The following is a 25,070-nucleotide window of genomic DNA, read 5'->3' on the forward strand; positions in this document are numbered from 1 at the left end:
GTAGAGGGCAGATCACATTCAACACGAACCTGAAGGTGCACATGACCATGAGGCCTGAGGCAACTGGCAGATGAAGTTGTTTCTCCATTATATTTGAGAAGTTGAGGCAGTCTGCTAGAGTTCCCACTGACTGGAAAAGGAGAAGCATAACCCCCATCTTTTAAAAGAGAATAAAGATAAACCCAGGGAACTACAAGCCAGTCTCACCTCCATGCCCAGCAAGATCATGAAGGAGATCTTACTGGAAATTATGTAAGGTGCATGGAAAACAAGCAGATGATTGGTGACAGACAGCATGGCTTCCCTAAGGGCAAGCAGTGTCTGGCAAATTTGGTGGCCTTCTATGACAGGGTTGCAGTGTTGGTGGATAATAAAAGAGCAACTGATGTCATCCATGTGCAAAGATGATGATGTGCAAAGAGCACCTTCCACCTTACCCTGACAATTCTGACCACCTGCAGGATAATAAAGCCCTCCAAGACAAAAGATAGAGCCTGCAGGTTCTTAACAGCAAGAGATGATCCAGAGGAATACAAGGACAAAAAGATAAAGAAGGTAGGATTAATGGTAAGTGCACTATGGAACTGTAATGCACTGAATTTCCACCCCTTGTAAATTCTCTTGAAACTTCTCCAATGTCTTTTGAAATACCAACCATCACATTTTTAATTAGACTGTTACTATCTAGGGCATTAGTAGGCAAAGAAAAAAAGCATCAGTAATTCATCAATGCATATTTTGTCTTGCTGACACATTGCACTGGTTTGGTGTCAGCAAACAAAAACACACACTGACCCAAACATTTTAATATATGTATTACATTTAATACAATCAAAAGAATTTCTGCAATGTCTACAATTTGAAATCCATACAATCAGTCTGTACTAACAACCAGTTAACTTGCAATACAAACTGTAAAGGACACAATATTTGGCTTGCAATTCCCAAACCTGAATTTAAAGTTATCTGACCATCTGCTTATGCTGAAAACCAGAACTAGTATACTGCTATTTTGAGGAGGGGAAGGGATGGCTTTGCTGATGCCTCATTCTGAAGGCAAAATGCAAGTTCCCTATCCTCCCAGAGAATCCCCAGGCTGCTAATGTCAAATTATTTTTGCCTTCTGGCATAACTTCAATTTTCAAGTAGTCACACTTTGATCTATACCGAAGTAGGACAGCCTTGTTTCTCCCATCACAGTGGGTGACCCTGTAACATTGACTGTAATAAGTTGCAGTGACTCTATCAGTGAAGAGGCTGGCAGCACACATGCCCAGGTGACCTCCAGTGCTCTCAGACAGCTGGTTTCCCCAAATCTTTCACAGCACAAGAATTCCCACCACTGACCCTATTGAAAAGGCTGACAGCTTCTATAAAACCTTACAGCAACAAAAGCAACCCTCACATAAAGCCTTGCATAGCACAATCATCCTTAGAAACCCTGTTTTCACACTATCGCTGTTCTTTTGTCATGAGCCATAATGGTAACAATCATCTTTAGTATTTTCTTCAAGCCCACATAACTCTGTCTTCATATTGTCATTACTCTGTACCACACATGTTACCACTATCCTGCTAATTGTTTGAGGGTCCTAAATAAAACAGTTTCCATCTGATCCACTTTATCCACTATGAAAATCTTTGAGGTATTAGGTAAGAGAGCTTTGCCCCTTATCTACCTTTTTCTTCCCTAGTAAAATTTTAAACCTAGCAGTATGTTAAAATGAAGTTCCACAAGAAATCCTCCCCACTGAAATGGTACCCCCTAGATGGGTCCTGGAGGGGCAGACAGGAAAACACAGAGAATACACACTCAGCCTGGATTAAAATATACAGAATTTCATGGGTCAAGTAATCTTAGAAAATAAAGAGGACTGAGACAAAACTAGGAATTTCACTAAGACGTTATCATGCTCTTTCTTTAACTGATTTAATTTTTAAAATAAATCCTTCAAAGATATCATCTCTACAGCTGCATCAAAATTATTTCTTCTTTCTGTTTGGGCAATTCTCAACCCACAAGAGCTCTTCCAGGTAAAAGAAATCCACTGCCAATAGGAGCTATAGGCTCTGCACGTGCTCCACTCCCATAGTGGGAGCAGAGCTGAGCCTGAGGGGCAGCACAGGTTTCCCTAGGAACTGTACAAGTGACACACATCTTCCTAAAAAGTCCCCATTGCCCTTTTCTTCTAAGAAATCTATACCTGCCTTCCACTCCATCAAAGGCAGGTGATTGAGCTATTCTCAATACATACTGGTATTATACACATACACACACTGTCACAGGAGACCTGTGACCAACCTATTTCAGTTGGTATTTTGCACTGCTTTAAGGTTCTTATTCTTAAGGTTCTTATTCTAAGAAGTCACATTTGGCTTTGGGGAAATTAAGTTTCACCTTACCTTTGCAAACAGTCATTAAAAGTTCCAAAAATCAATAACCTCTGTTAAGATTCATAAAACCTGCTAACAGCTGACTGGCAATACAATATCAGCCAAGCACTGCTTTTTCAAGAAGCAAGACATGACTATGCTGTATACAAACTGACAAACAAATAGTGCAATTTTTTAAAGCCTGCTTCAGCCAGACCACATCTCAGGGTGCAGCTGGAGTTGTTCTTGGGTAGTACAGCTCCTGCAGTCAGTCAGCAGGCTTCCTACTGTCCTCCCCTCCTGCTTGTCATGGTGTCCCCTTCCAAGTCTATGTACTTTGACATGTAACATATCTGGCATGCTCAGCGGTATCCTCAAAACTGTAGCATCCTTAAAATCCATTACATTTGCCAAACACGTGTTCCATAATTACATGTTCCCTCTCCCTGCCCCATGATGCTGCCAAGCTTCTGTTCACTTTTAAGCAAGGGAGATGCAGGCTGTCCCATACCTGTCCTGGAAAGCACCCTTGCAGACAGCTCATTTCCAAGGATACACATATCATCCAGTCAGCCTTAAACTAAGGCAAATACAGTATTTCCAGACACTCAGTAGTGCTTGGGCACCTATTTAAAACATCATTATTCCAACACTCAAAGGATATGATAGGAAGAATTGTGAATCCTTGAAAATGGAGCCTATTCAAGACAGGGTAAAGAGACTGTGGACTCCAGGTTTCAAAGTAAGTACAGGTGAACACTACAGCATTATCATTTCACTGACAAAAAACCAGCACTCAGCTATACCTTTGGGACTCCATTTACCACGTTCTCATAACTCAGAATACTGAAGTCTACCAAGGTTCCTTTTAGAAGGATAACATTTTTATATTGAAATGTTCTGCAATTACTGCTGTTGCCCTCAATTCATCATCCCAATTCACAGCCACATCACTCAGTCCTCAATTCAAGTAGGATCTCACATTTTTCATTCATCTCCCATTCCTCTGTAATTTTCTCATTTTCACTATAGTTAGATGACCAGAGCAACTACGGTGGGATATTGTCTTAACAAAGAAAGTTGGGGAAAAAACAAAAAACACCCCACACCCCCTAAAATTCATACACATTTTGTAAGCCCACAAAATATTCATATAGCTCACAGACACAACAAATTGATGAAAAACTCTCTCCAGGAAAACATATTTTTTGGCATTATCTGAACATAATAAACAGTTGCAGCTATCCAGTAAAACAGGATACTGATCAGGTCAAAAAAACAACTAAGCACATAGAAAATGGAATTAACTACTGTTTTCGATACTGTTTTGCTGTTAGATGTTTAGCTTCCCCCTCCACCCCAGAAAACAAACAAACAAAAAACAACTGCTCCTCACTCTTAACTGATAAAAACTTTTGCAGGACTTACACACACTAAGCAACTATACATGACTGTATACGGGCTCAGCATTTGTATCTTTAATTTTTCATGTGTCGGGTCTACGAGTGATATGATTCTTCCAAGTAAGACTCCTCTGTAATATTAAGCCTTTTTTTTTGGATGGAAACTGGATTCATAAAAGAGAAATATGTATTTGCTCATTATTATAAGTTACCTTACTTATACCAATACATCAAAACACATTTTGAACAAAAATTAACAGAAATAGTGCAGAAATAATTTAAAGTTAGTTGGTGGATTGTACCCTACGAGGAATCAGCTTTATGTTCTTATACCTCACCACACTGGATCAGATGAAAGGCATAACTGCACAACATTTTCTCTGGCAGTGCCCAAAGACATTCCTATTGACTGCTAGAGCCACATGAAACTGCCTAGTCTGCAGTCCCTCATGTAGCTTCAAGATGTCATGGTTTTATGACATACAATTTTTATGCATAACAGGAGCAAGAAGATCCCTCCCTCTTCATATACATTTTATCATTCAAATATCAACTTTGAATAAGCTTATCATAGAGGTGAAGTAATGATTGGAAATAACAAAAAAACAAAACAAAACACCAAAACAATAAAAAAAAAGGAGCAACAATAAAATTATTCAAACCAGGCTGAAAAATCCCTCTGAAGAAATGTTTTCAGTCACAGTGCTTTTGATACTGAAAATAAGCAGCAGGTGTGATGATGAAGCTCACCATTATTGTCTAACAACAGAGAAGAAACCAGGATTAAGAGAATAATCACCTTTCTAATTAAATACAGAAATGGAAGGTGAAAAAAACCAGATGGGATTTAGATTTAAGTCTCTCTACCAGAGACTATTTCAGAAAGCAAAAAGATGTTACTTGATTTAAAGCCACACTGGCTGTTAATGGAGTTCAGAAATGCAACCTTCACGCTCCTTTTCCAACTTAGCCATAAACCATCTTTTCCTTCCCTGTCCTCTCTAAATGGTCTGTATTAACTGTAATTCCCTTTACAGACACTGCCCTAGTCCTTTTGCTTTATACACCCCCCGACAGACAGGTGTGTTACACATTTTGCTGAAGAGCTCTGTAGGAGAGGGATGATTTGAGGAGCAGGGGGCACAGGAGATCCCAGAAAACACACAGGCTTGCTTCCTAAAGTTTCTGGAAGACTTATTATATGAGACCTACTAAAATGAAGGTATGAATTTTACCAAGTACTGGACATATGTATTCTGTTATGCAAAAGAGATTTAATGACAAGTTTAAGAAAACAAGTATGAGTTAAAGCGTGAGCTATACTATAACATACAACTAAGATTTGAAACTTATCAGAAACAGTTTTATGCCCTCTCTTCCCAAAAGATTTGAGTTTTAAAAAGGAAGAAACAACTGTATGAATCTCTTTGAGGATGCTGGCACCTCCCTACCACCAGACACAAAGACTTCTCCAGGGACGGACGGACGGGAGGTGGTGACAGAGCGGGGCCGGTGCCCCTGACCGGCCGGGCTGTGCTGCCCATCAGGGACACAGCCTCAGCCCTCACCGCACACCTGCCCTGGAAGCAGCAAGTTTTGGATCAAGGACCAACTCCTGGCACATGCTCAGCAACCCTTAGAAACCCCAAACCCGACGGGCAGGTACCAGAACCCCCAGAGGGCCCTGGTGACACCGGTACCTGCTCAGGGAGGCGAGGGGACGCCGCCCCCCCCCCAGCCCCAGCCCCAGCCCCAGCCCACCCCGGCACTCCCCAGCCCCACCACACAGTCCCAGCCCGCAGCCACCATCTTCCCGGAAGCAGGGGCACCTGCCGGCTTTCCACCATCCTCCCCTGCGCCCACCTGGAACTCCAGCCCGTAAATCACCGGCGCGTCGTCCTCCATCGCGGCCCTACAGCCTGGCACACCCCGCTCCCGCCAGCTTTTCTGTCCCTCGGTGCTACCCGTTGCTGACCGCTTCCGGGATGTGCCTTCACGCATGCCCAGTACCGCACCCTCCGGCCCGCGGCGCAGGCGTGGAGGGGGAGCGGGGCTGTGGCTGCCGCGGCGCGGAGGTGAGGGAAAGGGGGGAACGGGGGCGCCCTGGGAGCTCGAGTACTGAGGCAGCCTTGGGGCCCGGCCCAGGGGAAGGGCGGCGGGGCACCCGCGGGCTGCGCCCGGCCGAGGCTGTGTGGGAGGCCGCGCTGAGCCCCTTGGCGGAGCTGTCCGGGCCGGGGTCAGCCCGCGGAGGTAAGGCCGCTCCCCGGCAGCCGCGGAGCGTGAGGCGGCTGAGGCCGCAGGGGCTGCAGGGGGTGGGAAGCGGCACTGCCGGTTCGCAAGCTGCGCCGCTGCTGCTCGGGGCCCGGCAGCCTGCGTGGTGTGACAGCCCTGACCCCCCCAGAGCTGCGGGACAGAGCTGGCCCTTGCGAGCAGAAGAGCGAATATCGATTTGTCTGTGTTTGGTGGGAAGCATTCGCTCTTCAGTCCCAATATTTTTGCGAATTTTGAAAAGGATAAAGAGAGAACCTTTTGCAGATTTTTTTTTTTAAGTGTTAGGTGTTAAATGAAAGCTGTCAAAATAGGGAAATCACTGTATTTTTGAAGTAAAAGGTCCAGTATTTATGTGATAGGAGTTTCAGGTTGCACCTGAGTAAGAAAAATTAAAACTTGTTTTGGTGGGATTTTTGCCCTCCTCAGCTACCATGGAGCATAATGAAAGTAATGGAAAGGATGCCAAGAGCACATTGGATGAAGATGACAGTGGAGACATAGTTCAGCAGAAAACTCAGGAAGAAATGCTCTTTCATGAGGAAACCATTGACCTTGGTGGAGATGAGTTTGAGTCTGAAGGGAATGAAACTGTATCAGAAGATTCTAGTAATTTTGTAGATAAACTTAATGAACAAATGATGGAGAGTGTAATTATTTCAGATTCTCCAAACAACAGTGAAGATGACACAGGTGAACTTGGTTGTCTCCAGGAGATGGTAGAACAAATGGAAACTAAAGATAATCAAAAAATGCAAGCAGAAGGGGATAAAGAAGAGTTTTTAAGTAATGAGAGTGAAACTAAACATGAAGAAACACCCAAAGACATTTCTGAGATCGGAAAGGATGATCAGGCATCTTTAAAGGAAGAGTCAGTTCAGGAAACGCTGAAAGAGCAACCGAGCTTGGGAAACAATGTTACTGCTGAAACAAAATCAAATGATACTGATGAAAGCAAACCTAAAGAACAGATACCATCACCCAGTACTAGCAAACCATCTTCTGAGGCTGAGCCTATTCCTGTGTGTACCATCTTCAGCCAAGCAAACAACACTAATACTCAGCCACAGTTGTTCCTATCTGATGGTTTTGAGCCTCAGATGGTAAAATCTCCCAGTTTTAGTAGTATAATTGAGACTCCAGTGAAGTCTAACCCACAGGTGGTTCAACCAAGCCCTAGTCTAAGCAAGTTCTTTGGCGATACCGTAAATACTAATACTTTAGCTTCTGATTTTTTTGATTCATTTACTACATCCACTTTTATTTCTGTTAGTAATCCCAATGCAAGCTCTTCAGTTCCAGAGCAAATGTCTTCCCTTTCTAAAGGTGGCAATGGTCCTTGTGCTTCATCTAACTCCACTTTATCTGTGCGAAATGGGAGACCTGAATCAGGTGGTCCTCCATCATCTCTAGAAGTAACTCAGTCTCCCAAGCCATTCTCACAAATCCAAGCTGTTTTTGCTGGAAGTGATGACCCTTTTGCCACAGCCTTAAATATGAGTGAACTAGATAGAAGGAATGATGCTTGGCTTCCTAGTGAGGAAACCAGAAATGTTCTAATTTCAGTTGCTACACAACAGTACAGCACTGTATTTATAGATAAAGAGAATCTCACCATGCCTGGATTAAAATTTGATAATATCCAGGTAAGAGTCTCTTATTATTATATATCATGGTGTATGATTGTATTTTAGAAGTACTGTGTAAGACCTGTCTAATAATCTGTATAGCATAGTGCTTCATATTGTTGCCAGTGGTCATCTTGTGTGGATTCCTTCAATCTTTGTTAGAAAATTTAATGTTACTGCCTATTCATATGTGAGGGGACTAAAACCAGATCTGTCTTACTCATAGTGAAATTTGTTGGCTGAGAGAGACCCAGTGGTGGCAGTTTCCATAGAATCCAAAGCTTGTTGTATTTTTAAGCAGTTTCAGTTAGTTTCTGGTCCTCCTACCTAGTAAGGATAAGGGATTTGGAATACATAAATTATCAGTATGCTGTACTACAAAGCACGCAACTTTGTGGAATTCACTGTTGCAACCAAGTGGAAAAAAATATTTTTGTACTGATGTTCACAGTGCTCTCAGTGATGTTAAAATTGCCTTATTTGTCTTTCCTAAGCAGTGGAAAGTTATAACCTGGAGGAAAGATTGAATACTGGAGTCAGCTACTGGGAAGGCAGAACCCCCAAATTAAAGGGAAGACTCCAGATATGATCACAAAGGAGAAAAACAATAGTAGAAAGCAATTTTCTTCTTTTCTATCAGAGTTCCCAACTAGTTAAAAGGTGTAAAGCAGCCTTTTCAGAACTTGAGAAATATCACTCATGAAACAGTTTTTTCCTGGCTGCTCAGGCAACTATTATTATTGCAGTGGGATATTTTAATTGAAATAAGCTAATCCTACTCTTCTGTGTCTGCATCTCTGGATAAAAGATGATGTTGGGGTTTTGGATACTTTAATCCTTAACTGTAGCATGACAAAGATTATCAGTCAGTAGTCTGATAAGATCAGAGACCTGTCTGCAGGACAGATCAGATTTCTGAGTTAATTGGCTACAGATTGATATCTGAATTATCTGACAGATGTTAGGTTTCTGTCACAACCAACAAATTATGCCAGTTTTAGTCATATGCCGTGCTGCTTCCCTTTCTTAAGCTGTTATCACAGAGCTCAAAAATTAGCATGAAAGAAAACACTGTAATGGGAAGTTACTCCTTCTCCACTCCTTCAAAAATAATTGGAAAAGGCCTTCCCATGTGCCCACAAAAAAACCCTTAGACCTTGCCAAAAAATCTCTTAGACCTTGATAAGTAATTCAAGAGTGTGTAGTATTTCTTTCTTGACAGCTGATGCAGTGGACAGGAGTGATCTCTTCTGCAGGGATGAGGGTCTCCTTGCTGCAAATCTCCTTGTTTATAATAGTTCTCTCTCACCTTCCTCAGTCCATTCAAGGATTAAAGGCTATTTTGTGCTGATGGTTCTCTGAATCTGGACATGTGCACTTGTGCAGATCTACCATTTTAGAACATAATTGAAAAGAAGATGTTATGGTAATGTCCATATGATGTATTTCTACAGTAAGACCTGGTCTAAAATCATCAGTGGAATGAAAGAGGATTCATGCTGCTTTTTTATTGATTGTAATTTATAAGTAGTCACACATAAGTTGTCAGTAGGGACAAGTTTTGAAGTGCTTTATGTTTGTACAACTTACTTCACTTTCATTTACTGCTTTTCAGTGGCCTGAGTGCATGCTTTGACTAACCCGACATCCCCTGGTTTGGTATCGTGTTCTGTATGCTCCTAGTACTGCAAATGGTGTATTTAACTGAAACTATAATTGTAGAGTACTTGAAATGTCAACTGAAACATTGTGGGAGGCATGTTTTCAATGTTAAATCAGCTTCCAACAATGGTCATTAAAGCTTTGGTATGAGTAGTTTGCTAATGTTAAATGTTAATGCAAGATGTTAAAGGAGTTAGCTGAAAAATGCATTTACAGTGAACTTTTAAGTGTGCTTCAGGGAAGGACTGACATTTTGTGTGACGTGTGTTGAGGAACTCAGAATTTTCCTGCTCACTCAGAAAGTGCTGCTGTGCTCTCTGAGTGTGGGAACAAGTTGGAGTGCTGCTTTTTATGCTCTTTCCATTATACCTTTCTTCCTCAGTTACTCTCTCCTATCTTGGTGTCCATTGTACTGTTGGGGGGGGATTAGAACTTCTTTTGCATTTTTAACATTTTGCACACACTGTTGCTACTTAAATCCTTCAGACCCCTCAGTCCAAAACATGAAAATCTTGTTTGCTCATAGAGTAGGTAACAGCATTAGAGATAACAATTTTAAATGTAATGAAACTGTAGTTTCAGTCTCACTCTTCAAGAAGCTAGTAAAAAACCACAAACATTTCACATCACTGTCCATGGGGAGAGTGCAAACATTTAATATCCATTATCTTTATCATAGTTAGACTTTACCACAATTTATGCAGCTTGCCTTTTTTTAGACAAAAGGTTCTGAAGGTTGCTTCCTGCTCTCTGTGCCAGCAGCTTCCTACCTCAGTTCTTCAAGTGAATGTTTTCATGTTCCTTTAGCAGGATTTTTGCAAATATTCTTTTGGATGCTTACATTGGTGCAGTCACTTTATACTTTAGCAGCTTACATATTGCCTTCCATTTTAGTTACCACAGATCCAAAAAGGTGTAATTGAACTGAAAGAAATTGCAGAAAGAGGAGGGAATGTGAGGAAAGTAAAGGTTCTGTCTTGGGAGTGGTAGCTAAAAAACCCTTTTGGCTATGATCTAAAATTCATTAAAGAATTAACGTAAATAAAAAATTACGATTTCCTGGCTTTTATAGTGGAAAAACTATTAATAAATACAACTAAAGGAGTTACTGGTCTGCAGTCTATGTAACTGGTTTTAAGTTGTAGCATTCATTGCCCTCAGATTTACTTTTGTTCAGAAATATGAACCAAAAATGACAAATGTCATGGGAGCTATGTCTATCAGAGGGTGTTTAAAAATGGTAGACAAATGTGTTCTTTGGCACAGCTGAACAAAAGTTCTGGCTGCTTTAAGTTGGGAAAGACCAGTATAAGGTTATCCTGTTTCTTACAGTTTCTGTGAACATCTGCTATTTACTGGCAAGATAGTGAAACAGACAGATCTTAGCTCTGGCTGAATGTGGGTTATAAAGTGCTTCCTGTTTAAAAGCAAAACTATATGTATTTTTTTAATATATTGCTGCTTATTTTCCTTATTTTCTCAGACGTTTGATTTCATAGGCTAAAATGCATTAAAATGTTAGATTCACAAAAATCTTACAGCATTTCTGTTGCCTGCTTTTGGCATGTGGTGACTTCTGACACCAGAGAAGATTCTCTTGTTAGCAGCAATGTGTACAGTCCCAGTAAGACTAGGACCTTGTCCTGCACTCTGTAGTGGCAGATGTAGAACCTGAAGAGTGTACAGAGAGCAGCACATTTTTCAATGTCTGCCAATGGGTGGTCCACAGTTTTTCAGTAGGTGCTTGAATTTCTTGGTTACCCATTGAAATTCTCTAGTACAGAACCAGCCAACAGCCTGAAGGCTCAGAAACCAATAGTTGGACAGAGGATGGGAAATGGAGGCATGGTGGATGCCATATACAGAGTTACTCAGTTTATAACCAACAAAGCTTGAAATAGAACCTGGATTTGGACACTTTTCCTCATAGCTGCTCTGTCCAACTTCAGAAATCTGTTTCAAATGTCTCTGTTGCAACAAGTCTTCAAATTACTGAGCTCAGGTAACCCAGTTTCTCTGGCTGATTCCTGCAGTTAATTCTTTGGAAATTAAGACTTGTTGAAGGGTTGCTATTTACTTGGTTTTATGATCACTGTTTATTTTCTGTATATACTTAGGGCTACCTGATCATGTGTGTGTTTATTGCCAGTCACTAGATTGCACCTTTCAACGTTAATATCCATTATACTGTAAATGCATATGCATTTATATTATACATATGCATAGGAAAAAATAATTCTCAACTTTAATTCAACGTTTTATTTTGGTAGAATAATGTTTAAAAGTGTGTTATGGTTCTTCTTTTCCTGTTGCATGAATACCAAGGGAGATGCAGTAAAGGACTTAATGCTTCGTTTCTTGGGAGATCAAGCTGCAGTGAAGAGACAAGTTTTAAATGCCAACTCTGTGGAACAGTCATTTGTAGGCTTGAAACAGCTAATTGTAAGTAACAGTCTTCATAATTCAATACACATTAAATACCATGCTTTCCTCAAGACAATTGGGAGATACTGTGAGGAGTAATGTAAACAAAAAAAAAAAATCTAAATATCAGTCTATTTGTTGTCTTGCCAAAGTACAGTTTCTTTTAGTAGGAATGACAGGTTTAAATATTTATTTTAAATGATGTAGTAATGATTTCTTTATATGCAAAAGTTAGGAAAAAACTTAGCAACTGTTAATTTTTATGTAAATTATTGAAAAATATTTTAATCAGTTCTTTGTTTATCTACATATGTATTATTTGTTTTCATCTTAGTATTTTATAAAAGGTAAGGCATATCAATTTTAAGTGGTAAGCAGAGCTGAATTCATAATTTCGGGTGTTTAAATTTTTTGTTTAAGTGCAGGAAAGCTTAATTTTCTCAAAGTTAAAATTCTTTAATTTTATAGGTATATATAAAGGGTATAGTTGCATGTAGCAGCCTTGTGAACCTTACCTTCTTCTTTCAGCCACTGTCTTCCTGTATGAAACTGAGTACTGTTACATGACTGGACCTTACTTAATCTGATGAAATGTCAAAATATTTTAAGTCTATTTGTTAAGTTTATTGATTAAAAATTACTGAGGGAAAACAGTGAGGAGTTGTAAATGTTAGGGTACCCTGCACTTATTATTTAACATCATTTAATTTGATTTTTTTACATTACATGTAAGGCTTTAAAAGTTACTTTGTTATCATGTTAGGAAAACTCTAGGCTATGTCTGCAAACACTGTTAAAGGAATTCAGAAGTAATTTTGGAAACTAAACCTGAAAAATTAGATTGGGATCTCCATCCCATACATAGGTATTTTTTTATTTGTCTCAGTGTTTTGCTTAATTTGAGAAATCAGAGGAGGGGAAAAAAACATCTTCTGAAGCAATCAGCATCCAGGAAGGAAAAGCCTTTTTCTGCACTTACGTTTACTCTTCCAGAAGAGGAATTTTGGTGTTCAGGAAATGTTTTCCTGTTTGGCCTGGTAGCTGTGTTTATGCAATATGTTCTTCCATGCTACAGGCCATCTTGTAAATGTAGTGTTGCCATTGACACTTGGGCTCAAAGCTCCAGGAGAGCAGTGATAAGACTTTTAGGACCAAAGGAAAAAGAATAGGCTGCAATCTGCAGCTGTCAGATTTTTTGCTACCTGTAGCAGATTTTAAAGCTTTGTCTTATTAGGAGGGATTTTTTTGGTAAAATTGCAGCAATTCAGCAAGAAATCTGGATGGTCTTCAGTTTTCAAGGCTTACAATCATCAGCTGTTGTTTTTACTTCAGTGTTCAACATAAACTATTTCTCAGTTCTATTTGTGGAACTCTGTTTCTTTTTTATGAGAATCATTTTTTTGTTTGGGTAGGTTTTTTTCCCTAGGAAACATTGCTGTTTTTTCTGAAATTCTTAGTGTGGGAAATTTATTTTTTATTTGCAACAGTCTTAAAATGTATTTCAGACTTAGAAACATTAAAATCCTGTTCCAGATTATGCTAATGGAGATGTATCCTTTTTACATGCATAGTAGACCAGAATGACAGATCAGTAAATGCTTTTGTTACTAGCCACCAAGTTTACTTTCTTCATGAGTGAATTTGTGTCCAAGTATGTTCAGTGAATATATTATTCATGCAAAGAACCCTTTACAGGGAATATTTTCCTTAACATCTGAATAAAAAGTGGTGAAAAAAACAGGTCTACAGCGCAAGTCTTATAAGGACCAAGTGAGAGAACTGGGGTTGCTTAGTCTGGAGAAAAGGAGGCTGAAGGAAGACCTCATCACTCTCTACAACTGCCTTAAAGGTGCTTGTAGTAGGTGCTTGGGGGTCTGCTAAGAGCCTACTATACAAGGAGATCTCTCCTGAGCCCCCTTTTTTGCCAACTTAACACCACAGTTCCCTCAGCTCATCCTCAGAAGACTTGTGCTCTACACTTACTTGTCAGAAGACAAGTAGTGTCACTGATAGTACACTGAACTTCCAAAGGTGCACCTTTTCTAATGAGACCATCAACAGCAGCATCTTTTCTAAGTCAAAAAGTTCTTTGTAAGGAGATGAACTGAGATTGTTAAACTCTGCTAACAATATTAATTGTTCAGCATGAATTTGGTCTCTTGTTGATATGAATGAGATTTGTACCTGTAAGTCAAAGATGTATAGCTGGATTATTGAAAAATTGTACTTGCACATTTTAAATTTCTGCTATGGAATGGAAATGCTTTACTGGTAAGGTAATGGTGCAGAGATTATGCAGGTGAACTGTTTTTACAACTTTGAGGCTTTTAAGAGATACAGGGTTACTGGATGATCCAGCAAAGTAATTCTATAAATCTGTGTGCTTACTGTTGCAGTGGTAACGTGTAAATAGAGTTATGTGCTTAGCTTCTACAGGTGTGTATATTTTTCAACAGAAAACTTGAGTTTTCAATATCTTGAAGGTTTTTATTGATCACGTATAGGAATATACATTTACCTTTAGAGCAAATAAATAGATACAAGAGCTTCTTATCACAGTGTTGCTTTGTTTTACAGCAGCAAATAAAAATTATACATACAAGTTGCTATTATATTAACTCCTTTATTTCCATATTTTAGAGTAATTTTTTATCCTCATTTGGACAAATAGCAGTTTGTGGTACTTGAGACCTTTCTCATAGTTCAAGTTGTAACGTGTTTGCAGCTGTAGGAAAATTAAGGCTTTGTTACTTACCATACTGAAAGAAAGACTACTTTGTTTTACCCCTATAAATAGATGTTTGCTCTAAGTCTGCAAGTGTTTCATCAAGCTGCTAGACCAGGAAAGGGTTACTAACTATGTTTTCTTAACTGATGTTAAAGTGCTCTACCAATGTAATTTACAGGGGAGAAGAATGTCATAGCTAGTGGAGGAGGACATTTTAATCACTCTAATGGTGTTACCTGTAGAGTTAATGACTCCCTTTGAGTCTATTTAAAAAAAAAAAATCCTATACTGTTACTTTTGCATGTGATTAATGTTGTGCTTGTACATACATTTTCCAAATACAACAAACTTGGATATACTGGCATGCACACTCAGTAAGTTAGAAATTATCCTTAAAAATATGGGGGGGGAGCGTGATATTCTTTTATTTCTAAATCAGTGAGCAATTTCCAACATTTTTATAGATGATTTGAAAGATGGGAGGCACAAGTAGCACAAACAGCAACTGAGGGCTTGTGAGAGTTACTGTATTTTTATAATAAAAAGTATCAATTTATTGATTAAAATTTCAGTGGCTTGCCTCTTGAGTCAAAATTCTTTTCCCGAGAAACTGAATAATGTTATAAGTTGTCTTTGTGTATCAGGTGAGTTCCCTTTTCATTGTACAGATTTTCTGTAGACATCCAGTCTGCATGACTCTCTGCTTGATGGAAAAATTCCATCTGGGTATTAGCTGCATTTGTTGCATCACCTGAGCTTCACTGCTTTCATTCAGGACACATCATGCAGTGTTGTATACAAAGGAGAAATATGAACACTTCTGCAGCCATATGTCTAAAATCTTTGTTCAGCTGTACTTTAAAAAAAACAACAAAATTGACCTGCACAAGGAAACTTCCAGGAAAGGGTTATGTATGGTAGGCAGTGTTATTCAGCTATTTGATAGTATTTTTTTTAGTCTAAATCAGTGAAATATCTTTGTAATAGAATAAAAAGAGTCTTTCAGATATAGTAAAATCTCTGATAAGAAAGTTCGTATGATATTTTATTAGAAAGGGAAGAAATGTAAAAAATATTTTTCCAAGCAGACTACAATTTTGGCTTGTATTGGGTCACTTAATTTGAAGTTCTCTTCATTTCTGAACCTAAAAAATATACCATCTGCAGTGCTATTCTTATATTTGAACTAGTAACATCCTAATTTTAATCAATGTTATTCTTTGCAATGAACATCTCATTCCTTCATACCTCTTTTTAGCAAAGAGACTTATTGAAGGCATTGACATGTACAGAATATCTCAGTTTTAACTTTGACCAAGTGGATTAGAAGCATTACCAGATCTTTAGATACACATTTATCACAATTTGTAACTTACATTGTTGACTTCATTTTAGATGGTTTTTAGTCTGTTTCCTTTCATTGCTTTTAGTAAAAGGGAATCATTGTAGCCTTTTTCAGGTTGATGGTGGTGGAAAGTATGTCAGTGAAATGAGGAGCTGAGAGCTTCTGCCTTACATTGTCATTTTTATCTTTCAAAGCTGCAGATACAGTATTTGATTAGGTTGGAGGTATGATCAAAAGAAGCAGTAAGATAATAAACACTGTATTTGTTCCAAAAAGGGCATGTCAGATTTGTTTGCAAGATAAGCTCACAATGAAGAGCGGAAATAAAAAGAACAGGCTCTGTAAAACATAAGTTTGATACCTCAGCTACATAAAGCTACTTCTAGTTCCTACCACTTTGGGGTAGTAGCCTGACAAAATCCTGCATTGCTGTTTACCTTTATGACTTACACATGGAGTCATTGTATTCAAATCTCAGACAGCTTAAACAGTTAAATGAAAAGATTAAAAATTGTTTGGCTGGTTCTTTCCTTCTTAAAGAAAAAATATAAACAATTTTTATTTGAAACATGTTTTGCTATACAGTTTCCCCATCTGTATGTAAATCTTCTCTAGTAAAAATCTTTCTGATTTTGCATAGAGCTGAGCAGTTTTGCAAGGAATAATTGCATTGTCTATTGGGTGACTAATCTGCTTGTCCCAGCTTTGGTGTTATATCTGTCAGTTCTGAAATGTTTTGGTTTTCTTAATTTTTAGTTCTATTATGTGGATCTCAAAAATCCCTTCAAGTTAAACATCTGGACTAGCAGTGTGTAAAAAGCATGGAAATCATACAAGCAAGTGTCTTTTATTAGAAGAACAATAGTTCCATACTTTTTGTGGGGAGAAAAAAATTAAAAAAAATAAAATAAAATTCCTAGGGTTATGTGTGGAGACAAGTTCTCTTCTGCCAGGCTGTTACTGTGTTACTGAACTAATAGGCAAAAAATATTTGGTTGACAGTATTTTCTCTTGAAGCAAATGTAATGTTTTTACAGAATTGCTGCTGGAGGGTGATGTCTCTGTTCATCATAGAATAACATATAATAATAGTTTTATTCTTTAAGAATATTGTTGAGTATTTTTCCATGCCATATCTGAAGCTGCAGTAGCCATAATTGTTGTGAGCATCTACTTACGGCTTACAAACAAAATTTATCCCTGTTACTTTCAGGAACAAGGTGCCTCGGTTGTAAGGGCTGTGTTACCCTAAACCAAAAGAAATGTAAAATTGACTGACCTGCAACATTTTGAGGGTTGTTTGAAGTAACTGGGTAAAGATTTCTGGTGCACTGGCAACTCTGGCAACTATAGGTGTGGTGCAGTTTGCCAGAGACAATAATGTGCCTGGTTAATTTCCAGTTGATTTACACTGCCAGCAGCCTTCCAGTAAGCTTCCACAGAGATTATGCTCCATGACCAGCAGGCAGCTCTAATTTTGAAATCATTATGAATATTATGTTTCATTTTCCAGCAGATACTATCTTTATCTTGATCTGTAAAGAAAAAGTATTTTTTGTCTGAAATAGAACTTTTAAAATTGTGGCTCATCAGCTTGTCATAAATGTTCCATTGTTATTTTTCGGTCCAAACTCTTATTTGAGAAGAAAAATTGAGTAGATTTAGAGTTTGTATATGCTTCTATTTCAAGGGTAATAACAAATTTGTGTCTCTGCAGAATTTTTTTTTTTCCCTTAAATCTTTGTTCATGAAGCCAAGCAATGGTGGGTCTCCCCATCTACCCATAGTTTCATCAGTGTGAAACTTGTTCTAGACACTGGCTGGCAAACCAAAAAAAAAAAAAAAAAAAGTCTCTGCAGAAGATTTTAGGTTCTACACATCACTATATGTGAAAGACATCAGTGTCTTTCTGTTTTTTGAAATTGATACAGATGTAAATTGATGGATTTTATAAATGCATAAATCAATTTCTGCTCTTCCATAAGAGCTTGTTGCATCTCAGAAGCTGCTATGCTGCCTCATGGTCTTGCTGTCAACCAACTTCTGTGTTTCCAATTGAGCTCAAATTTTTATCTGGGATTTGGCAATGCAGGGGAGAGAGAGACAGAGAGAGAGAGAAGGTGGTCAGCATGTGGTCATCTCTGTAGTGGCCCCTTGAACTATATGGCTGCAAAATGGGGACCAGAGAGTATGAAAACTCCAGCAGTATTTCTATGTAACTACTTCCAGTATTGATGTGTTTTTTCTAAACCATAAACATTGCAGAGAATTTAATAAAATAACAGTTCAAGGCGAGTAGTTGAACTTAGTAAGCACTTACACATTTTTTCAGACAACATGCCAGTTTTCTATTACATTTATAATTATTTTTTATAATTAATTTAAGTAACTACTTGAAAAAAGACTACTTTGGAATAAGGTGTATGTGTTATATAATGACCTGCTTGATACATATCTCTTGAAAAGCATTTCTGTATGAAGCATTGGTCAGTATTTTAAGGTTTTGGTAGTATTAGGTGTTTACAAGGCTGCATTAGCATGTACAAAAATTAACAGGGTAACAGCCTGACAAGACAGTTTGACTTGTCTAACTAGGAATTATTATGCTTTATGAATAAAAAAAGATAGATTCAATATTATTTTGCAGTTAGCCATGAAAGGGAAATTCAGATGTTTAAGTTTTATATGTGAATTATTTGTTATTGTTCTGAATTTATCATTTTGTGCATTGTATTGTTTCTTTGTTCTTAATTGATGGGAATTCTGTGTTCTGGCAATCGTAGGAAAGTCTTTATTCATTAAATGAATCATAAATATTGAAGTCAGTGAGGTAGGAATAGCTTAAAACTTTATAATGGTAGAGTAACTTGGATGTTGTTATTGAAATATGGAAAGTGTACTCCTTTTGAGGAGAAAAGAGAATTGTGAATACTATAGTGTATCATGTATCATAATATACTTGAATATGACTTTATGATTTTGCTACTTACTCTTTTCTTCTTTCCAGAGTAGTAAAAACTGGAGGGCAGCAGTTGACTTGTGTGGGAGGCTTCTGACTGCACATGGTCAAGGCTATAAAAAAAGTGGATTACCTACTAACCATACAACAGATTCTTTACAAGTATGTTTGAAGATACACCCTTGTCACTTTTTCCAACAATATCCATAGTGGTATTTTTTTAGCATGATCTTTTCCTAATTGTTACCTGAACACTGAACTTTAATTAAAGTGGTGTAGCGATTTTTAAGTAAAATTCTATCTTGATTGTATGGTTTTTTTAAAGCAATCACTAGTAAAAAGTAATATATTGCTACCTTGGAAGATTCACTGAGTTAAAGTTCAGGGACACTGTAGATTATGAACTTTATAATAAGATCTCAGAAGTATGTTTCATGATGAGAATAAGAGCCCAAATTATTGAAGGTTCATGAAACTTAACAGTTGTTTTACTGAACAAAATGTCACTAGATGACACCACATGGTTCTGACCTAGTAATTATAAAGCTTGTGGAATTTTACCCAAATCATAAAAGATTTTAAGAAAAAATTGAAAATTAATTTAAAATATTTAAAATTAACTTAAATTAATTATTCTAATTATTCTTTAAGTATTACATTTATTGATTGTTATTAATTTATTATTTATTATTGTTTGTTTTAATTAGTTGTTATTAATTTATAAATTAATTTAATTTTAAAAAATAATCAGATTGACAATTCTTAAAAGTTGTCTCAGTTTAAAGAGAGATATATTTTTGAAGCTGGCTAGGTTTGAAACTCTATCTTCAAAATCTCAGTTCCTTTACAAAAACTTAAAACATCAGTTTTCTGTATTTTGTTTTAATGATTTTATGAAAAATATTCAATGAAAGAATGTGTAAATATAAATCCTGTTATTTATCAGTAAGTAAGACAGGAACTCTTTATCAGAAAAATTTAGTCAAAATTGTATTTGGATCAGGGTTGTGACTGAAACTAATAACAGACCTTGTCTTTATCTTTTTTCTATATATATTAATTTTTAGCTGTGGTTTGTGAGACTGTCACTACTGGTAAAACTGAATCTATTCCAAAATGCAGAAATGGAATTTGAACCGTTTGGAAACTTAGACCAGCCTGATCTGTATTATGAGTATTACCCTCATGTATACCCTGGACGAAAAGGTAAGATACTTGATTTATAAAATGTTTTTTATTTTTGCCATGTTTAAATTTTAAATTACAGGATTTGGGTTTGATGAATTTTGGATTACATTTTTTTCCCTTAGAAGAACATAAGTAAACTACATGATGATAAAGTGCTGTTTGCCTTCATCACAATCTGGACAGGCAATGCATTTCATGATGCTGATACAGCATTCATTTGAAAGAGGAATGTTTTTAGCAAGTAAATATAATAAAGTAGTTTAGTTCAAGGGTATTAAAATTGAAAAAAACAAACTTCAGTTGTTCATTTTAGCCAGAAACAGGCTGTGAAAGGTGGTGAGGGAGCATGTGGAAACAGAATCTATAAACTTTTCCTCTTAAATTCATTCAGTTATTTTCAGTATTATATTTTTAAGACCTGCGTGTCTGTGCCCATGTGCTAATGCAGGTGTTATTTTCCTAGGTTTCCTAGTTTCTTGGATTTAAAAAAAAAATAAAAATCCAAGCTAACGTGATACTTTGCTGCAATGAGAAAAAAACTGGTTAAATGTAGTAGTATTTGCTTAGCAATTGAAAATAGATAAAAATCAATAATTTCCTATGTACCCCAATGTTAAAAAGGAGAAAAAGACACCATGTGATTAAGATGTGGGAACAGCTATCAAACCTTCCTTATGTAGTTTTGAGGAGATAGATGCTATTTGCAGAGTTGCAGGAGAGAGTAAGCAATTCTCTTCTGGCTAGCATCAAAATATGCAATGTTGGGTTATGGAAGAAGTTTAGTATACATACATCATTAGCCAACTAATTTAAACAATAAAAGAGATATAAATTCTTCATATATTTTCCTTAAAATGTATTAGTATGAATCCAGAGTCCTCTGCTGTTTGGTAATTTTACGTATCATTTTGTGGTATAACAAGCATAAAAGGAAGGATTTTGTTTCAACACTTTAATTTTGATTCGTGATATATAAATGGAGTAAGCACTTAAAAATCAATTTAAGAAATGAGAGTATAGATATAAATTATGCACACATTAATTGTAATACAATTTTTTGCCTAATTTTTTGGCTTTACTATGAATTTTCAGAATATTCTTTAGAAAAAATGTAATTTCTTTGAATAAAGTTATCTGTGTTTTCCATGCTTGAAGTAAGTGAAGCTTACCTGAGCTTCTTACAGTAGTGAAGATAGTCCCTCATCCATTAGTATCTGAGAAATATACTTCAAATGACTTAACTTCCAAGTAAATGTGTGAGGAGTGAAAAATATTTCTTTCCATTAATTTAACTTAACATGGCCAATATGGTCCTCTTAGTTTTCCTCTTCAAGCACTCTTGCCATTTTTGCAACATTACTAATCTCTGTTTTCTCCTGAGATTTTGTATAGCATTTGCAGCCATGCTGTGTGGGGATTCCATTACTGTTGGCTTTTTCATGGCTGTAAGATCTACCTTTCTGAAATCTTTCTTTCCTGGTTTCTGCAGTCTATGTCTTCAACCATCTCCATTGCCTGTAGGAGGCTGGCATCTGCTGGGATCCTTGTATCATCCAGCAAAATTAGTTAGGTCACTCTTTGATCATTTCTGTTTGAAATAGGGCAGGGAACATTTTCTAGTAAAATCTTAAAATTATTCTGTTATGGACTTTTGTCTTCCACATTCATGTGCAGAGACAACTCAAGAAGTCTGCTTTCATAAATAATTTTTTAAAATAGATACTTAGGTCAGGAACTCTGTTCCAGATTGTTTTGTACATATCTCCATTGTACTCTTTGGAGTATAAAAGGCTGAAGTGTTGTCATTGTTATCATGGCTAATGAATTTCAGGGTGGGGTTTTTTGTGGTTTGTTTTTTTTTTTTTTTTTCATTTTTTTTTAGGGCTTTACACAATCTGATCCACTTCTATTGATTAATTTGTTTCTGTGTTCCTTATGGTACTTCATAAACTCTCTCAAATGGTAGGTGGGCTAACCTGAGACAGCCTTTCCATCGATAATGGTTACACCTTTCTGAAAGAGTAAGAGCCAGCAATGGAACATTAAAATGGTCTTTCATTCTTTTATGAGATAATTTGGTCTTGTCTCTGGTTAATAGACAGTAAGTTACAGAAAACTTAATGCTACAAAAATCAGTCTTCTAAAGCTACAAAGAAAGTTGCAGAAAACTTAATGCTACAAAAATCAGTCTTCTAAAGCTACAAAGAAAGTTACAGAAAACTTAATGCTACAAAAATCAGTCTTCTAAAGCTACAAAGATTTAGAATAATTTATTTTGAATTACAAAGGAAAAAAAAAAACCTGCACAAGTAAAAATAGAACTCTTATTCCTCTGATCAGAGGTTTATATATATTGAGGCCTTTTCCTTTTTTCTCATGGCTTGTTACTTGAGAAAAGAGACTGCCACATACCTTGCTACAATCTCCTCAGGTACTTGTAAGGAGCAATGGAAATTCTGAGGGAATTTGTGGAACATGTCACGTGTCATAAACCTGTTGACACAGAGGCACTGCACTTGCTTGCTGTGGAAACACTCATCCAGAATTTTTCCCTATTACCCACAGAAGACATTTTACACACCTATGGATTGTGTGTAGTGCAGAGGAATGTGTACAGCTCCAAGATCCTCGTGCTTTCTAAAGCTTGATCTCGCTGTGGTTCCTGTTGGTTATTCAGAGGAATTAGACTTGCAGATACACAATACAGATATTTTAGTTAAGAAATATATATGCAATCTTAAGAGAGCAGAGTGCTACTCTAATATGCATTTTCTTGTCCAAGTCTATGTAGTCTCTGTGACTGTACCAGGTTTATGTAGTATTTCTTGAAAGTGAGCAAGTTCTGCCTTTCTACAGTTATCAGTATGTAAGATTTGTATTCAACTCTTTGTGGTAGGGCAATAGTTGCAAGATTTTTTTGTATTCTTTCTCTTATGTTTTCCTTGCTTCTGTGCAAAGGACACCACATTACTAAAATAACATTTTTGAAACCCTTCAAAACCAGATTTTAATTCAGAAAATCTTTGTACTTAGGTCATGTGCAATTAAATTCAGAAGTATATGGAACTTTCTATTTCTGATAAAATTTTCAAAAATTTTTTTTCAATGGTTACAACCATTTAGGCTCCTATCTCCTCATAAGTCTTTCTGAAATGGAAGTAACAAACAAAAGCTTTTTGAATAAGGATTTTTAAGTGCACTTTCAGTTGACAGATGAGGAGTCAAAGTTACTACATCATGACTTTAAAAATTCTCTTAAATTATACAAATGTGCTGTTGTAAGGTGTGTGTGTGTATCTGTACATATAAATGCAAGGATATACATCTCAGTGTTTATAAGTGTGCATAAAGCAGAATATCTTTGTCAAATTGTATTTTCTGTGTATCTCTCTTATCCAGTGAAGGAAGGGCTTGTTTCTTTGGGTTTTTGGGGTTTTTTTTACTGTCATAAGATCCTACTTTATACTTCCAGCAAATGCTAATTTGTCCTACTGCTGCTTTTTTTTATTTAAGATTTGTTGAATAAGCTGTACAAGGCAGATCAGGAGCCATTTCTGGTTACTGATTTTGCAGCAAGAAAATAGTAAAATAAAATGGCTCACCATTGCAATCCATTTTTTTGTCTGCTCTAAAAGGGCTGCAGATGAGGGCTGCAGTTTAAATTTGATTGACATGAGGTGATGTTTATGTTGTGACAGTTATGAAAATGTGCAGCTGTTCATAAAGAAATAGAAATTGAAATTTGTGGTCTTAGAAAATTCTACCTGATCTTGCTATTTATTCCATCTGTTCCATCTGCTTTTGCAGTGTCCATTTTCCTTTCAGCAGACCGTTTCTCACTTCTTAGCTTTTCCTTTTGTATGCTGATAATATGTATGTATGAATGAATATAATTCATGCCAAAGTGACAATCAAAAATCATATTCTTTTTAAAAGATTATCTACTGCATTGAAAAGTGATAGTTAAGAAAAGAATTGTCTTAAACCATTTTTCCATTATGATTTTCTTAGATCAAATTATTATAAAACCCCTGAAGAGGAGCAACAGAGGTCAACTGTAAAACATCAAGCTAGAATAGGACTTCAAAATAAGATTTCAATCCATAGCATTAATTGTAGGGTACTGCCTTTTGTTGAAATAATCTAAACTTAATTGTCATGGTTTTGCTGTGTAAGAGGGCATTACTGCTTTAGAAATGTGAAGCATGAAGTAGAGGGCAAAAATCATTATCCTGTGCTCTCAAGTAAACATTCTAATTAAGGAATATACTGATTATTTTAAATATTTCCTTGACATGTAGCCTTGTTAAATTCAATACTGAGTGAAATATAACAGAGCACATGGGTTTGATTCCAAGTAGTTTTGGAAAGGCAGTGTCAAAAAACAGTGTTTACATAATTTTCTCTTATCTGTAGTAGGATATCACAGGAGTATACATGCCCACTTGTATAGGTACCTATTACAAAGAAATATGTGGTATATTGTGTGCCTTAAATATGTGTCCTAACAATTAAGCAAGTGAAATCTTTCAGGCAATATAATGTTATTCTTAATCTAATAAGCACATGTATTTCTGTTACAGCTCAGTGTTAATATAGTCAGATTTATTTATTGTTTTGATTTTTGTTTTTTCCCCTCCAATGTAACTGTATTTACTGATGCAAGTATAGGGTTTTTTCCCCTACTGTTAATCTGCTTTTTAATTAATTTTGTGCTCCTCTGAATTTTATAACTTGCCTTTCAGACCTTCATAACGCTACTATTACTGATCTACTAGTCATCAGAAAATGTCATTTACCTCTTCCTAGTGGTTTTCTTGTTAATGTAGACAATGTAAAAGGAAATCTACAGTGTTTTTTAAAATCCCAGGCACGCCCATTCTCATTTTTCACCATCTTCATATGAAAATGTTAGGCAATACTTATCGGAAGGCTCAGCTTCTTTGTCCTGCAATGGGGAGTGGAAGCAGTGTTTTTATAGATTTGTGTGCAGTTTGTATTTCTGTCATTTATTTTTTAACAACAGGAACGGGCTCCTCTGCACTGTTGTTCTTTCAGCAGAAAAAGGCTGAATGATGACCCTTGGCTGCAA

The 25,070-nt window shown here is 36.8% G+C and overlaps 2 protein-coding genes across 4 annotated transcripts in view; one reads left to right on the top strand and one right to left on the bottom strand.

The window, feature by feature from the left end:
• EIPR1 (EARP complex and GARP complex interacting protein 1) overlaps window positions 1–5,774 on the bottom strand; it is a 63,774-nt gene extending 58,000 nt beyond the window's left edge. Inside the window, exon 1 of one of the 2 annotated variants that reach the window (XM_071741831.1) lies at window positions 5,640–5,774. In XM_071741831.1, the coding sequence (XP_071597932.1) occupies window positions 5,640–5,681 (42 nt within the window). In that variant the 5' untranslated portion in view covers window positions 5,682–5,774. The remainder of the gene's footprint in view (window positions 1–5,639) is intronic. The other variant, XM_071741833.1, reaches the window with a different exon arrangement.
• TRAPPC12 (trafficking protein particle complex subunit 12) overlaps window positions 5,765–25,070 on the top strand; it is a 49,084-nt gene continuing 29,778 nt past the window's right edge. Inside the window, exons 1-5 of one of the 2 annotated variants that reach the window (XM_071741829.1) lie at window positions 5,765–5,851; window positions 6,474–7,690; window positions 11,660–11,776; window positions 18,839–18,952; window positions 19,858–19,996. In XM_071741829.1, the coding sequence (XP_071597930.1) occupies window positions 5,776–5,851; window positions 6,474–7,690; window positions 11,660–11,776; window positions 18,839–18,952; window positions 19,858–19,996 (1,663 nt within the window). In that variant the 5' untranslated portion in view covers window positions 5,765–5,775. Of the gene's footprint in view, window positions 6,027–6,473; window positions 7,691–11,659; window positions 11,777–18,838; window positions 18,953–19,857; window positions 19,997–25,070 lie in introns of both variants that reach the window. The other variant, XM_071741830.1, reaches the window with a different exon arrangement.

Source organism: Heliangelus exortis, chromosome 3, assembly GCF_036169615.1.
Source record: "Heliangelus exortis chromosome 3, bHelExo1.hap1, whole genome shotgun sequence".
Lineage (NCBI taxonomy): Eukaryota > Metazoa > Chordata > Aves > Apodiformes > Trochilidae > Heliangelus > Heliangelus exortis.